Source organism: Vigna umbellata, chromosome 4 (genome assembly GCF_029865625.1).
Source record: "Vigna umbellata cultivar VRB3 chromosome 4, Vumbellata_1.0, whole genome shotgun sequence".
Taxonomy (NCBI): Eukaryota; Viridiplantae; Streptophyta; class Magnoliopsida; order Fabales; family Fabaceae; genus Vigna; species Vigna umbellata.
The window spans coordinates 44,882,594-44,898,906 of record NC_142168.1 but is presented as its reverse complement, the minus strand read 5'-3'; the positions used below and the strand labels follow the sequence as shown (position 1 = coordinate 44,898,906).

At 32.3% G+C, this 16,313-nt stretch overlaps 2 protein-coding genes across 2 annotated transcripts; both read right to left on the bottom strand.

Moving 5' to 3' along the window:
- Window positions 1-3,146: 3,146 nt before the first annotated feature.
- LOC124838791 (caffeoylshikimate esterase-like) lies at window positions 3,147-8,593 on the bottom strand. The gene is made up of 9 exons (XM_088113573.1): window positions 8,437-8,593; window positions 8,036-8,235; window positions 6,535-6,564; window positions 6,233-6,359; window positions 5,994-6,140; window positions 4,908-5,038; window positions 4,690-4,827; window positions 4,412-4,510; window positions 3,147-3,668 (listed from the first exon to the last, which is right to left on the bottom strand). Exons 1-9 carry the CDS (start codon window positions 8,495-8,497, stop codon window positions 3,435-3,437), a joined length of 1,167 nt encoding a protein of 388 aa, XP_087969699.1. The 5' UTR covers window positions 8,498-8,593; the 3' UTR covers window positions 3,147-3,434.
- Window positions 8,594-12,020: 3,427 nt separating this feature from the next.
- On the bottom strand, window positions 12,021-13,323 carry LOC124838790 (uncharacterized). The gene has a single exon (XM_047314476.2). It carries the CDS (start codon window positions 13,051-13,053, stop codon window positions 12,367-12,369), a length of 687 nt encoding a protein of 228 aa, XP_047170432.1. The 5' UTR covers window positions 13,054-13,323; the 3' UTR covers window positions 12,021-12,366.
- Window positions 13,324-16,313: the final 2,990 nt, after the last annotated feature.

Genomic DNA, 16,313 nt, shown 5'->3' with positions numbered 1-16,313 from the left:
TATTCTTTACATCTATCTCAACGTTTCTATTATAAAACCTGCGGTTGCATTTTAGTTTTAAATACAAGAGCTTCACATACTAAACGATTGTTCATTAAAAAGGATGTTCTTAAAACACTACACTGAATATTCTGAATAACAAGTGAAAAGTATTTATTGTTTAAAATCATTTACATGGTCGAACGTTTAATAATTACATGATAAATCTTGTACTCGACTAAAGTGCTATATTAGGAAAGTTGCAATTCGTTTTTCTATTAACACTATTCAACCCCCCTTCTAGTGTGTTTCAGGTACTTCATGGTATCCCCCCAATACGTTGCCTAGTAATCCTTAACTCTATTGAGTTATACAACAAGTGTTTGAATTCTCTTTAAAATTTGTAATTAATCTGATTGCTTACTAGTCGTTAGACGATAACTCTTATAGAAAGGATATATGTTCAATACAATACTGTCTACGAACTCATTAAGTGTTTCTCTTTTTTTTTTCTTTTCTTACAAATTGTAAGTTGATATTACAATGAACCTTGAGAGTTTCTCGACTTTTTTTTTCTCTTCTTCTTAGATATTCTCTTTTGATCTTGAGCTCTTCTATGCTTTTTCTTCTCGACGATATTGATATTCTTTTTTTCAAGCGATTTTCTTGATTCTTTCTTCAAATCTTGTGCTATTTAAAGGCTTCTCAAAAGATATTTTTTAGACTTGAGCTTTTTCCTTGAATCTTGTGTCTTCTTTGTCTTATCATGTGAAGCAGCCGTTGGTTAAAGTCAACTTGCCAAAGTAGACTTGCTTTTTTAGTACTTCGATTGAAATAGGTTGTACTATTTTCTTGGCATGACTTCTGATGGAAAGAACATTCTGTGAATGTTTTCTTTGTCTTTAATGTTCACTTCTAATATATTTCAAATAGATATGTCTTTTATCTCATTATTTGTTGTTTTTGAACGTTGATCATTTAATGACATTTAATACTTGTTTAGAATAACAAAGTGTTTTTTACGTTTTCTACCATTCAGGTAGCATTTTATCATTTCAGCTTTTCTCTTAAGATACTAGTCATTAATTAAGGACTTCATCATTGGACGAAGTATAGGGTTTTGCTCATGATATCGTCTAGACTGTTGTAAACACTTTAATATTCTGCTTCCTTTAGCCAGAGCATTTAACAAGTTTGTCTTCTACAAGTTTTTGGAATATTGATTGAGACTCTTAAATAGCTTTACCAAAAACATTGTCTCAACAACTTTTAAATTCTTTTGATAGTTTGATTGAATACTGTTTGAAACATTATAACTTTTGCTTTTAACACAACTCTCATAGGCGCTTTAACTTTTGAATCGTTTAGTATAACGTCTCGTTTAGGCCTAAGTGTTTTTCTAAGGGTTTCCTATGTTACTGGGTATTTAGAGATTTTGAATAGTGCTGTCAAAATGGGTTGTAACCCATGAGCCAACCCGACTCACCACGGGTTTGAGCCGGGTTGGGTTTGAAAAAATTGTAATATTTTTATGCGGGCTAGTTTTCAACCCGGCTCACTTAGAACCTGGCTCACCGGGTTGAACCCATGGTGAGTCGGGTTGGCTCACCAACCCACCTAATTTAATTTAATTATTTATTATTTTTTGTTTTAATATTATTAGTTAGCATTTTTTATTATATTGTAGATGGTGATAAAGAAGAAGATGTTTTAAGAGAAAAAAATACTATAGATTTATCTATTCAAGACTCTAATATTATAAATGGACAAGTGATACAAAAATTATCATATTTTAGCGATGACATCCTCATATTCTCATTTCGTTTAATGTTGTTTTGTTAAACTTCAAAACATGAGAGCATTTATACATATTAGTCTGAAGACGATTCTTTCTTAACAGGGGTTATTTTAGGTTACCCAAAGAAAGGAGTCACAAGAACATCAAATCTTAAAGTTCACGAAGCAATGATTTTATAAATTAAACCCCAAAAGGTGGATGAAGCCTTAGAGGATGAGAGTTAGGTTCAAGTACTGACGAAGGAGCTGGATCAATTTGAAAAGAATGAAGTTTGGACCCTTGTATGTCCACCACCAAAGCAAGAGTATTATAGAAGAAAAATGGGTGTATAAAAACAAACTTAACGAGCAAGGTAAGTTTGTAAGGAACAAAGCTAGGTTGGTAGTGAAAGATTACTTACAATAGAAAGGTGTTGACTATGCTGAAACTTATGCTCATGTTGCTAGACGAGAGGTTATTACTATAATTTGCTACATTTAACAACATAAAATTTTATCATATGGATGTTAAGAATGCATTTCTAAATGAATTCATTAAGGAAGAAATTTATGTAGAATAGCCCCCTAAATTTAAGGATTCAACATATCCAAACTATGTTTATAAACTAAATAAAGCTTTATATGGTTGAAAAGAAGCTCGTAGAGCTTGGTTTGAGAGATTAAGTATTTTTCTATTTGAAAATGGATTTACTAGAGGTCATGTAGATACCATCCTGTTTAGGAAAAGTTATTCAGATGATTTTATATCAGTGTAGTTATATATAAATGATATAATTTTTGGTGTTACTAATTAATCATTATGTGAGAAATTTTCAAGCCTTATGAAGAATGAGTTCAAGATGAGCATGACGAGAGAGTTAAAATTTTCCATAAAGACTTAAACTTAAATAATTATCTAAAATCTAATAAGGTCCATGACCTCTGATGTTTGTAGATTTACTACCAAAAACCTATTTTTTATTTATTTTCAATTTAATGCTTCGATTTTTCTTAACCGAAACAAAGGTTCATAACTAAAGTCAACTTTTCTTTTTACCTCATCTTAATATGTATTGGTTCTTAAACCGTTGTCAATTATCAAAAACAATAGTTAACGTATCCCTTCGCTAAACAAGTGAAGATAAGAATTACATCTTTATCCATCAAAAACATTAAAGAACTCCTTAATAAATTAATCTTGGAATGCTTACAATGTTATTCCGAGTTTCTTGCTTATAGAATTTGCTTTCGAGTACTTAGAATTTTACCTTACGAGAGTCTAAGGGAAATCTCCCAATAAATATAATGCAGCTCTGACCTAGAAAAAATAGTTCAATACACTAGCCTGAAGTTACCAAAACTTTGCACAAGAACTCACAAACCAAGGGATGTAGAATAGTAAAAGGAGGTGGATGTTTTGTTCCCCTCATATTTTTTCTTTTCTTATTACGTAAAGTCTTAAAACATATAAAAAATAAAGGTACAGAAAGAAAAAAAAAATATACATATATATACCTTGTATGTTATATACATAAAACAAGGTTATGGTGTATTCACTGAACGTAAGCTGCAAATAATAGGCAACTTTAACGGAAGCATTCTATATTCCATTGCTTGAAACAATCCCAATAAAAATATTCATCTTTAAATCAGAAGATTGCAAAATTAATTTATCGGTATTAGGAGGAAGGCTGGTTCTGTTTCAAGCTGTGTTCATCAAGCCAAGAGATGATGTCTTCAAAAACTTCAGTAATCACTTCATCAGGCTCACCCTCCAGAAGAGCATGGTAGGCATCTTCATAAAGCTTAAGCTTCTTATCTGAACAGCTTGCATTCTCATACAAGGCTTTGCTCACTGATGGATCAGTCACTGTGTCAGCCTTTCCATGAAGGATGAATAATGGTAGAGAAACCTGTAATCATAATCAATTACGTGTGAAGATGCATACATTTTATTACACTGACAGAATATGGTCAATAAAAGTGAAATTTCAGATTTAAACAGCAGGTCTAGAAAGAACACTTGGTCAAACTAAAAGCACGATAAACTATTAGAGAGTCCAGTGGTCCCAACCACACGTGACATCTAACCGACGGATTATCAATTCTTTCTCCTAAATTTGAAAATTTGATTATCACACAAAGAATGGTTGAGACTATGGGTCATGTAGTGATCCTGAATCATGTAAACATCTCGAAAAGTATAGTGTTTTTAGTTTCTGCAGTAATAATCGATACAAACTCCAAGATATACTACCATGGAGAAGAAGATCAAATTAAGAGAGGATGATCAAATTAAATGAACAATATATGAAGTAGAGTGGTGTCTTTGGAAGCCAGAGCAAAAGGGTAGTTTTGAAAGGATCACTATTCGCTATTTCTTCAAAGTCATCAAAACATGAGCCACAAATGATTCTCAAACATTTCGAAATTTTAAGGTATAGCCCGACATGTTTCAAGGGGTTTCTAGATCTTGTTTTAGAATTTATGGGCATCAGTTTCAACTATTGAATTGAACTAGTTTTAGATGAAACACATTCTTATACTTGCATCCTTGCCTTTGCTACCAAAGATTTGAGACCTTTCTGAACCTATCACTTTTACCATAATTTCTTCCAACCACTTAGTTCAGATAAACCAGAAGATCAGTACGTACTTCTTTCAATCGCCGTTCTATTTCTTGAGTAGTTCTGAGCAATTCTACAGCACTCTGCAAGCGTGGTTTATCCTTGTAAGCAATAACATTGTAAGCAGTCTGCAAAGACATTAGAAACGTGTGAATCTCTTACTAACACACATTACCAAAAACAAATGCATGAAAAAATTTGGAGAAAAATGGAGTCACTAAAAAGCGCAGAAGAAAAAATGGATCTTTGTATTAAGATTAGCTGAGAAAAAGTAACATTCTGTTGGAGTACATCACAAAACACAAACCTGTTCCCTCTTCTTTAAATCTCTGAATGCAGCCTCCGCTAAATCCTTGTTTGGAACCAATTTATGCTTTGGTAAAACATTGGCTAATCCAATAAGGAGATTAGTGACCAACTTTGGTGGAACCATGTCATCTGCAATCTACAAAGATCTTGTAATCAAAGGGAGATCAAAGCAAAGAATAGCCAGAACTCCATACATTAGTGTTTCAAGAAAAATACCTTACACATAGGTGCAACAAGAATGGCACCATCCCATGCCTTAGGCTGTTTCAGGTGTATCTTTAATGCAACTGCTCCACCCATGGACTGTCCAAATAGGAAGCTGGGAAGAGAACGAAACTCTGGATTTTCTGCAACATGAACCAAATCTTTTGATTGAACATAACGGAATCAATATGTAAGTAATGAGAGGATGAGAACGATAGAGATCAAAGGCTAATGCTGAGTAGTTTGAGAGAAGCAATCACAAAGAATCATATTCATTGATTAAGAGATTATGAGCGAGATACAATGGTGTTTAATTTATTGATAACTTATTAGTAACAAACCATCAACAAACTAACTGATGAGCACCCTACTAACAAACCATTTACTCCAAATACAATATTCCTTGTTATTAAATTGTTTAAGTTGTCGCCCAAGAAATAGGAAAATATATGTAACATTTAATGTTTCATAGTTTCCATGTTCTTAAAGTCACCATTCTTCTTGACCAGGAAAATAGAACTGTGACTTTAAGAACATGGAAAATAGAACTGAAGAATAGATTCACTTTAGCTACTGCCTTGATTAGAATATATATGCAAAAAGCAGATGAAAAACTACAACCTGAAGAATTACATTTCATAAAACTCAATAATTTATATTTTCAAAATAGGTTTGGAACTCATCACCCTACCACAAACCTCAAAATAAACAAATAAAGAATTTGTTGTTTCCCTTAGCTTCCAAGTTTTTTAAATAAAAAAATATCCTTGAAAGCACTCAAAAACATTTTTTCTTTGACCCTTTGATGTCTAATTCTAGTCATCTCCAACTCAATACTATTGGAAGACACAGATCATTAATTTATTGTTATTTTTTCTGATATTCTTTATATTTTGAGCATTGATTAATAGTATAGACTACTTTCAGAAGGAATGGATCAAATACTTTATACAAAAATAAATAGTAGTTCAAGATCCTTGACTGTGTCCAAACTAAAAAGTAAACATAATCACAAACCACCAGGACGCAACAAACTATTGAAGAAATTCATGATGACTAAGAATTTCATGACTTGGGGGTTGATGGGAGTATAGGTACCTTTGATTTTAGAGTAATGCTCAATAACATCATCAACAAGTCCATCAAAACTGGGAACAAAGCAATGAAGACCTTCTGATAGACCAAATCCCGGATAATCCATGGCAAAAACTGCATATCCAGATGATGCCAGTTTTCTAGCAATTCCTGCAAAAAAGTCCATGATACCATTGAGTTGCTAATCCTCAAGATAACTGATAGTTACTTATAGCTACCAAGTCTAAGTATCAACTACATGCCTTCAAAGAAAAAGGAGCAAGTGTCTCCATAACCATGACAGTAAAATAGTGCTGCTTTTGGCGTAGATGCTTCAGGAAGCCAACTTTTGCAGAAGATTTCTAGTCCTTTTGAATTCTTCTCATATGACTGTTCCATAGCACACAAAATTAAGTCAATCATCATATTTCAATAGCAAAACAGGACAATAGTTGGCACTGGTGATGATTCATAGAAATAGTTACTCAATCGTCACTTTTTTTGGTAACTACTCAGAAGAAACATAAATTGCAGGAAAGCGTTTAAGACTAAATTTCTCACTAACCTCTTCCATTTTTATTCCATCACATGGAGTCTACAAAAACAGAAAACACAAAAGAATCGATGTTAAAATTTAAAGGAAATGAAATTTTACTGATTTAAAGTGAAATAAAACAATCACTGCACCCCCCACAAAAAGTTATCCCAGCACCAAAAGGTTACCAAAAGCCAAGACCATGAAAATGTCATGCAATGGATGGGTTTGAAAAAGAATGGAGAAAAGACAATGTACAGATCTAATTGCATATTGTAGTGTCTGATGCAAAGTTGAGTAAGAAAGAACGAGTAGGCCATACTAGAGTCCAAAAAACTATGATAAAAAAAAATAACCTAACATGTTTAAGGAATATTAACTACTCAAGAAATTCACTGAACTATCATAATTATTGTGAATCCCTACATGCTCTTGACAAGTCTTTTCAAAATATCTCTGTAACACATTTTTTATTGGGTCAGGTCTCACATTTTACACCAGAAATCGGTGCCATTTTGCACCAGTACATGCTCACAACTCACAACTACTCAAAAACTTAGAAAAATAAAAAGATAGCTTCAACATTCCACTCACCACCGTCCTCATGTAAGAATTCTCCACTTACTATTCCAGTACACTTAAACGTTTGATTAATTGTGTAAATGAGCATTATATTTATGCAAGAAGAACTTCATAAATTTACATTTTTTTACCCTAAATTATTGAATACCATAGTCAAATAATATTATACTAAAAATTGTCTGAATTTTGAACGAGTTCCCACCTAACATTTTTCCTCTTATTGTAGTTGTATTGAAGGCTGACCCCGTTGCATTTAAATACAGAGTTTCCAATTCTGCAACATTTAATACCAACAGTTGAAGCCCCCTACCCCTATGACAAACTAGAATTGAAGTGTTCATGACTCATCTCATTTCACAATAAAGTTAAATTTATTCAATTTGAGCTTTAACACATTTTTTCTATTAACTCTGGCTGTGACACAGTTAATTCTAATGAGTTTAAATTTTTAAAACTAGCTTCAAGTATTCATCCAAACCAAAATTCATCCACATAATCAAGTTTAACAGAAAATATATTAAAATCTCATCTTTTCTTGCTTTAAGAAATTAGGGTAAACTATTTTGAAGAGGAATTCACCTTATAATTAATAGCTGCAACAGAATATACCAAACAAACCCTCCATGCCCAATATCAAAAAGAAGCTAAAGTCAGAACAAATATCTTTCTCTTTACAAGGGATTTGCTTGCAAATCAGAAATCTCAAAGTCAAAGTTTCAAGTCCACCAATCAATATCCTCAGCATTAAAGAAAGAGAGAAGTAAGAAACAATAAAGGGCAAAACCAAATATTTTGCAAGTCCCTCCATAATCAAATAGCAAAACGTTCACTCACAAGACAAAACCAAGCACATTAGAAACAACAACAAAAAAATGGCATGGATTTAATCATGTCATCTATTCCACAAACAGCATCAAAACAAAACAAAAGAAACAAAACAAAACCAAACCTTAAACAATATGTGATCAATTCCAAGCTGAATATCCTTGAAGGCCTCACGTGCACGCCTTCTGGCACCCACTTGGTCCATATTTGCATTCAAAATCTTCTTCAATTCTCTATCAACACCAGGTAACCCCATTGATCTTGACACCCTTATCACCTTTCTCCTATTATTCCTCTTCCTCTGCTGCACACTTGCTCTGAATTCTGCACCACCCCAAACACTTGGATTCAACCTGATCTATGTACCCAGAAACAGAATCATAGGAAACAGACTCTGACACACCCCTTTAAGAAAAATATGTATATAGACATTAAAAAGAACACTTGGAAATGTGAATAGAATATTGAAAAAGAATAACTTTTTTTTTTTCTTTTGCTTTTACTAGTTTTTATGCAAATGCCAACCATTCAAAGGGTGGCACCGGTAAAGCTCTGGGGGTCTGGGATGCACTGTAGATTTAATCATTATTTTATTGGAAAAAACATGAATGGGATCCGCAAAGCATGCAATATCTGACTTGGGAAAAAAAGATAAGGTATGTGGTGAAGAAACAAATACCCATTAAGCAAGTAAGTCTTAAAAATTAATAAATAAATAAAGGAAAAGATGTGAATAAAATTTTAAGAGCATTTATTTTGGATTTCAGTTTTCTTAATATGAAAGTTGTTGACTTGAATTTGGGTTATTTTTGGTAATCCATCATCTTCAACGAAGTTTCCATTTCAATTATGTACTTTAGTTTAAGAGATTTATTCTTATACCAATCCAACTAAATATTTTTTTTATTATGAAAGGTGGAATTTGACTAAGATTAAAAAAAATCTTTGAAAAAATAAAGAAGAGAATTTTTTTTCTTCTTCTTTATTTTCATTGGTTTGCTTATAATGGGAATCTGAATTTGACTGAAGTTATAAAATCATTTTTGGATGTTTCTTAGTCTATATGATTTCAATTGGATACGAAATGTGGAAGATTGGGATAAGGTTTGAAGCAGGGCGTGTAAAGTTCAAGGATAACGAAAGAAAGAAGAGGGTGGAGAATTGACCCTTGACATAGCCTATAGGGTTTAAATAATTAAAATGATGAATTTTAATAAATATCAATCAATTTTTAGTAATGTGTTAAAATCTCAAAATCATTCAAAATACACTTATAACTTTTTTAATTAAAAATATTTTCTTTAATTACTTGAAAATATATGAAAATACTATTATTTTAATTTAAAGTCAACTTTACTTTTCTCTTATAATACAAATTAATTACAGGCTATTATGTTCAAGGAAGGTCATTAAGAATTGATTACAAATGAAAGATTTTTAAATTTATAGAAATTAATAATAGAGATAGAAGTTTGTAAAACTAGCCAGACTGAATATGTTTTATAATATAATTATACCAAATAGTAAAATTTAAGATATTTTATAATTATTTTCATATATATATCTATATCATAATAATATTATATCATTATACCATCATCATAGTAAAACAACACAGATAACTACTTTTATATCTTTTAATTAGATAATTTTACCTATTAATAAATAAAAAGTAACTTTTCATTTAGTAGAATAAGTGATTACAAAATATTTCTCTCTCCTAAAAAATAATGACATAACCTATTTCCTTCAAAATAATCACGTCATATTCCTTAAAATAAAATTATATATATTTCTAAATTTTCCTGTATTAATATTTTAAATATTATTCTCACATAGTTATATGTAATAAAAATTCTTATAAGTGCATGTGTTTGTATTAGTTTTTTAATTATAATTTTGTTTAAAAACTATAAACATTCTTATTACATAATTTTAACATTACAAATATTAATAAAAATAAATTTTATGATTTTTTTTTTAATTTACTCCACTATATTTAACTTCAAGAAAAACTTTAGTAATATTTTTTCATTAATTAATTATTATAATATTTTTTATTTCTATTATTATAAAAAATATATATACATGTGCATGTCCGTGCATATTTTCACCTATATATTATAACGAAAATCATTAAATTAAGCATAGTAGTTTACGTTTCGATGTTATAGTCTACTAGTATTTTAGAATAATAAATGTTTAATTTCTATAATTAAATTTTAAAATAAATGAACAATGGTATAATTAAATTTTATAATAAATAAAGCATTTTAACATATAGTAAAAAAGTTATATTATAATATGTCATTACTTTTAGTTATTCACATCTTCTTTAAAATTATGTTAGAACTAAATATTAAAAATTATATGTTTAAGTACCCATAAAGAGATTTGTATATTGAAATACTAATATAGAGGTAATAATTAGTCAGTAATTTGCATTTTTTTCTATAATGGTTGACTTCAAAGAATACTCATGTTTTAACCAAGACTGATGGCCTGTTCAAAGAATACTTAATTAATGTTCAATTAGGAGTGATTGTGTTTGTCTTATTAGAAAGTAATTGAAATTCAAATGATATTTTATTTTTTTATCAAGAGTGGCTGAGATCTAAATAATATACGTGTTGTATCTTGCAACATTAGTTTAATAGAGTAATTTTATCATATAGATCAAGAGTAGTATAGTTTTTATAAACTAACCAATATAAAAATATGTTGTGTAAATTTATCTCTACTCTTATATCTTTGAATTACATATTTGTAACTAATCAAAATAAAAATATCTTGTGTAAATTTATCTCTACCCTTTATCTTTAAATTACATATTTGGAACTAACCAAAGAAAATTTATGGGACGATCATTTTCAAAAAAAGTGTTTTTCACAGTTTGAAGTCACATTAAAACTTCGTCTAATTATCAACCCAAAAAGCTTTTAGAAGTCTTAAATACTCAATTCAATCTTGGTGTACTTTTCCTATTTTCACTACTTTTCATGTGTGTCTTCTTTGCTCACCATGTAGTTTTGTAAACAGGAGAATATAGTGGCCCAAACGTCTTTTTGTTTCCTTTAGTTTTTTAATGTTTTTACCCTTTAGCCTTTTGGGCTTCCAAATACTTATTTGTAACCTTTTTAGAATTAAACAAAAAATCTTAAATACAAGCCCCGTAAATTCTATTTAGGACCCATAAAACTAATTAAAGAGTTGCTTCATTCTTGCACTCATTAGATAACATGATAATCTAACACTTCTATATATTCTCTATTGCACTCGTGAAGATTGACAATTCTTCTGCTCTTTGCAAATAGTAGATTTCAATCCTTTATAGTAGATTTCAATCATGACTGCTAGTTTAACAAGAAGCTCTTTTTGGCATGATCAAATATCACTCAGTTTTTATCTAATATTGCACACAAGGTAAAATATACTAGACACACTAAAATTGTTTTATTTATTTGTTATGATCAAAATATAATATTAAATGACACAAGTTGATAGATTAAGATCTTCCTCCTATAAGAACTTAACTTGGGCACATTCTATGCATCAAATAAAAAGGAAACCGTGGACTAGCATGATGTTTTTTCTGATTGAATCTCTTTGTATTTTTAGGTATCCGGATACGAAAAAATGGACCAACTTGATGAGCTTAATTTACCTAAGCTCGCCTTTATTGTCTTTTTTTTAGGATTAATGTAAGTTTTGTAGCATCCAATGTTTTATTGCCTTCTTATAAATGAAAATTGATGATGTCACTTGATTTGTTCTATGTATTTGTTCAACCAAAAATACATGAAGATAAAAACATACTAAAGATAAAGTTTGACATTTGCCCTTTCTTAAGCACGCCAGAAAGAAACAGACAGATTCCACTACAATCTTTAAACCCAAAGGTTGGTAATTAAAACTTGAGGAAGAATTTTATTGAAAAAGGAAAAGAAAAACTTATACCCTAAACTTTGGCAATTACAATATCACTAGTAGAATGTGGGAAGAGGTGAAAGACATAGTTTGAGTTAAGCATTAGCAACAAATCACACACCTATTTTGAATATTTGTTTGAAGATACTTCATTTCGAAACACAAAAATCAACCAGTCCACATAAAAAAGAAATGCAAAACTGTGTATTTTCTATATCAGTGTTACAGTGAGAAACACTTTTACATACACCTTAACTTTACAAGTTTACATTATACTGTAAGATCCTCAGTAAGAGATCATAAAATAGAATTATACAAGTCCTTAGGAGTATTCATAAGGAACATTCAAGTTATTCAAATCTTGACACCTATGAATAAGACTGATACTCAAAATCCCAGATAAGAACAAAATGAGTGAAAAAAAGGATAAATCAGACAGCCATTTCCAGAGCCTCTCAAAACCAACAAATTCAACCAATAAAGAACAAGTCCAAATTTAAGGAATCAATATTTCCAGAACACCAACATTCAAAACTGGCTGGGGAATCTTGAAACTGTCTTTCCCATCACCTTGTTACTCCTTCCTCCACCTCTACCTTCACCATTGATGGCAATGGCTGTAGCGGAAGACAAACCCTTAAGTTCATCAATGCAGGCATAGCTCTTCCTAGCCATCACACTACCACCACCACCACCTTTCTTCTTCTCCCCTCCACTCACTGACTTGCTCCCCCTTGAACTCAACACCACCCGATTACCACTCTTGCTTGGTGGTGTCATTGAAGGCAGAGTGTTCACAGGCTTCCTATTCTCTTTCCTTAATGCAGCAGAAAAATCTGGCACCGATTGAGCAATAGAAAAGGACCCTTTTGAGGTTCTCTCACAAGTTTGAAACTTGACCTGTTTCTTCCTTGGTGGTGTTGCAGGTTTTATAGTTGGTTCCGATACCTGAGCCTCTTGTTGGCGGTCTTGCATCAAACACTTCATGTGCAACCTGGATTCTCTCAACTCGGCATACGCAGTATAGTTGGGTCCTCTCTCCATCACGAAACTGTCTACTAAGGCGAGTCTCAGAGGAAAAGGGTTTTCAGAATTGGAATTCTGGTTGAGGATCAGTGATATGGGATCAAGGGCATGCAAGAGAGGCTCATGATTGGGGTTTGCTTGATGGGTTTGAGGCAGTGAGATGTTGCTGTTTGGTTTTGTGTCAGCCATGATCAATGATAAGAATACTTGAAGAATTTGAAGGTTTTGGCAGTGTCTTTTCTCTTCTGTATCTGTGGCTGATTGAGTAATCAACAGCTTAATACATCTTATTCTTGAGATTATTTGCCTTTCATCAATGTAGCAGAACTTGACAAAGTGAAAAAGGGTTTTATTTGCAACGGTCTAAATCTTAGGTTGAAGTGTGTGAGAGAAAAAGAGAAAGTAACTTTGTTACTTTGATTTTGATATGAGTAATGATGGCTTACTAACGTTCTAGTTGGGTTGTTGGGTTTAGATCTTGGTGAAGAATCTATTAAGTCTTTGTGATTATTGGATTCTATATATTTTGTTGAAGAATAGAATTAATTAAGCATAAGTGTTACATTTTAAAACCCTTAATAGGGTTACTACCATTAAATCACTTAAATTTGTTTTGAGAATGATCAATTAATAATGTTAATACAATCATTTTTTTTACATATTTATTTACCAAATTTCGAATGACTTCAATGTTGATCTAACCAAACAATATCAAATCTTTAAAAAAAGAAATAAAAAAACATGGAATCCTTTTTATAAATATAAAAACCGAAAATACTATTAAAAACATTTTTAATATACAATATTACTATGTTTTAAAGACAAATAAAAAATATATTATAAAAAACAATTTAGAACATTGAGTTATGGTGCAGCATATGTCTTCATTTAAAGTAAGGTTTCATTGTTATTTGTTACATTAAATGAATTGCTATGACATGAAGACAAGTTCTATAAGTTGTGCAATTGGCTGAATGGTAGAGACGGACTGAGTTGTGTGAATATTGAATTAAGTGAGACTCCTGGCATGTTGAAAACTGTGTTCTGTATTATTGAATGTGTCAGCGACGCATATAAAATTTCTTAGTCATTTTCAATATTATATGCGTAGTTGAAGCTTTATATTAAAAAGAAGAGTGGCATATTTAGTTTTAAACGTATTCTCCATGGCAGAGAAAATAATTTGTCATCTATTATAAGTGGATAATTGTAGGATTTGCTTGGATAATTTTCGTAAATTATATTTGCATGTTATAATTAATTTCTAAAATTAAAAAGTAACTCTAGAAATTTTTCTTAATTTATTCTTTATTTCACCATAGCCAAGGAGGTTGCCTTGTGAGGGTGATGTTCCACCATAGTCAAGAGGCTATTCTATGAGATCCATATGTTCCATGTTAGGTTGAGGAGGTTGTTCTTTGGAGGTGTTTTTGTTTCATCATAGTTGGAGAGGATGTGTTAGAAATATTATATATTTTATCTTTCAGTTAGTTTGTTATAATTTTTTATTTGTATTTTGGGCTTAGTCCATATTTCTTCTATTATAAATAGAGAACCCTATGTGTGTTTAACACAAGGGAGATTAATCCCATATATAATTTTCATTATATTTAACATGGTATCAGAGCAGATTTTCTGATCTCTTCCGGTGGTCTTTGCTGTCTGTCGGCGGCCGGCCGTCATGGCCGCCAGCAGCCCTTAAAAATTTCATAAGATTCATTTTCTCTTCTTCTTAAATCTCAGCACCCAGAATCAAAGAGACAAGTCTCCTGGGAACCACTGCCTCCTCTGAACCAGTCGTCGCTCAATCGATTGTCGCTCTCTGCTGCCACCGACCATACACCTTCTCACCGGCCACCGTCACAGTTTCGACCGGTGACCAGTGGATCTGGACTGTCTCTTCAAGCGCGACCTAACCCTGGCGGTCGCCGTCTTTGTCTCGTCTGCATGCGCTGTCACGCGCCTCCACTCTCCGGAAGTAGATCTCGAACGAGTGTTCATCACGCGCCGCCTTCTCGGCGTCGTTACCAAACCGCCAGTCGTCTCACCGAACCTCCCTCTTTCTGTTCAGACCTTCCAGAGCAGCCATTGCTGCCATCGACGTCTGTCTTCTTCTCGCCGCATGCTTCCGCATCTTCGGACCTCCTTCTTCTTTCTGCGTTTTTTGTGCTTCGTCTCTGTTGTAGAGGGTTTCGCCTCTGTATTGTTGTTCTTGCCTTGTTCTTCCTTTCTTATTGTATCTGCCGCACAGATCTGTTGCGTTTATTGCCTCCTTCTCCGCTGCTCTCCTTCATCCACTTCTAAAGTTGAAGTGTTTATTGCCTCCTTCTCCGCTGCTCTCCTTCATCCACTTCTGAAGTTGAAGTGTTTATTGCCTCCTTCTCCGCTGCTCTCCTTCATCCACTTCTGAAGTTGAAGTGTTTATTGCCTCCTTCTCCGCTGCTCTCCTTCATCCACTTTTGAAGTTGAAGTGTTTATTGCCTCCTTCTCCACTGCTCTCCTTCATCCACTTCTGAAGTTGAAGTGTTTATTGCCTCCTTCTCTGCTGCTCTCCGCTGCTCTCCTTCATCCACTTTTGAAGTTGAAGTGTTTATTGCCTCTTTCTCCGTTGCTCTCCTTCATCCACTTTTGAAGTTGAAGTTTCACAAGCTGTTGTTTGTTCATTGACATGTGATAACCCATCTCTGTTTGCCTCACACTCTTGAAGACAAATCATCTAGTTCAAAACCAAGTTCAATTATTTCAAGCTTGGTTCATACAATTTGTATGCTCCAGCTTGAGGGGGAGTGTTAGAAATATTATATCTTTTATCTTTATCTTTTATCTTTCAGTTAGTTTGTTATTATTTCTTATTTGTATTTTGGGCTTAGCCCATATTTCTTCTATTATAAATAGAGAACCTTATGTGTGTTTAACACAAGGGAGATTAATCCCATATATAATTTTCACTATATTTAACAGATGACTTGTGAGAGTGATGTGTTCCACAAAAGTCGAGAAGATGGTCCTCTAAGAACGATATGTTCCATTTTTTACTAGGGAGACTACCCTTTGGAGGCGTTTTGTTCCACCATAACCCACGAAGCTACCTTGTGAGGGTAATGTTTTCCACCATAGCCAAGTAGGTTGTCGTGTAAGGACCATATGTTCAATTTTTTGTTAGGGAGACTTGAAGTTCCTTAAAAACATTAGAAGGGGGTTGAATAATGTTAATGAAATTTTTTTTCTCAACTTTCTTAATATACACTTTCGTCAAGTACGACATTTTTCAAGTAGTTATTAAACGTTTGACCTTGTAATTGGTTTTAAATGATAAATTATTTTCAAGTGTTATTTAGAATTGTAAGGACTACGTTCAAATTTTGGGAACCCTATAATCAATTACCAAGACCCTATAATCGACTACCAGAAGCATTTTGGAGAGTTGCACAAAAAGTTGAACGTGACTT

Excerpts from the sequence above, each read along its gene's own strand:
- LOC124838791 (XM_088113573.1), bottom strand. The coding sequence starts at position 8,497 with ATGATTAAATCTACAGTGCATCCCAGACCCCCAGAGCTTTACCGGTGC. Across the intron at positions 4,511-4,689 it reads ATTTAAAGAAGAGGGAACAG|ACTGCTTACAATGTTATTGC; the intron begins GTTTGTGTTTTG and ends ATGTCTTTGCAG. Across the intron at positions 3,669-4,411 it reads TAGAACGGCGATTGAAAGAA|GTTTCTCTACCATTATTCAT; the intron begins GTACGTACTGAT and ends TTATGATTACAG.
- LOC124838790 (XM_047314476.2), bottom strand. The coding sequence starts at position 13,053 with ATGGCTGACACAAAACCAAACAGCAACATCTCACTGCCTCAAACCCAT.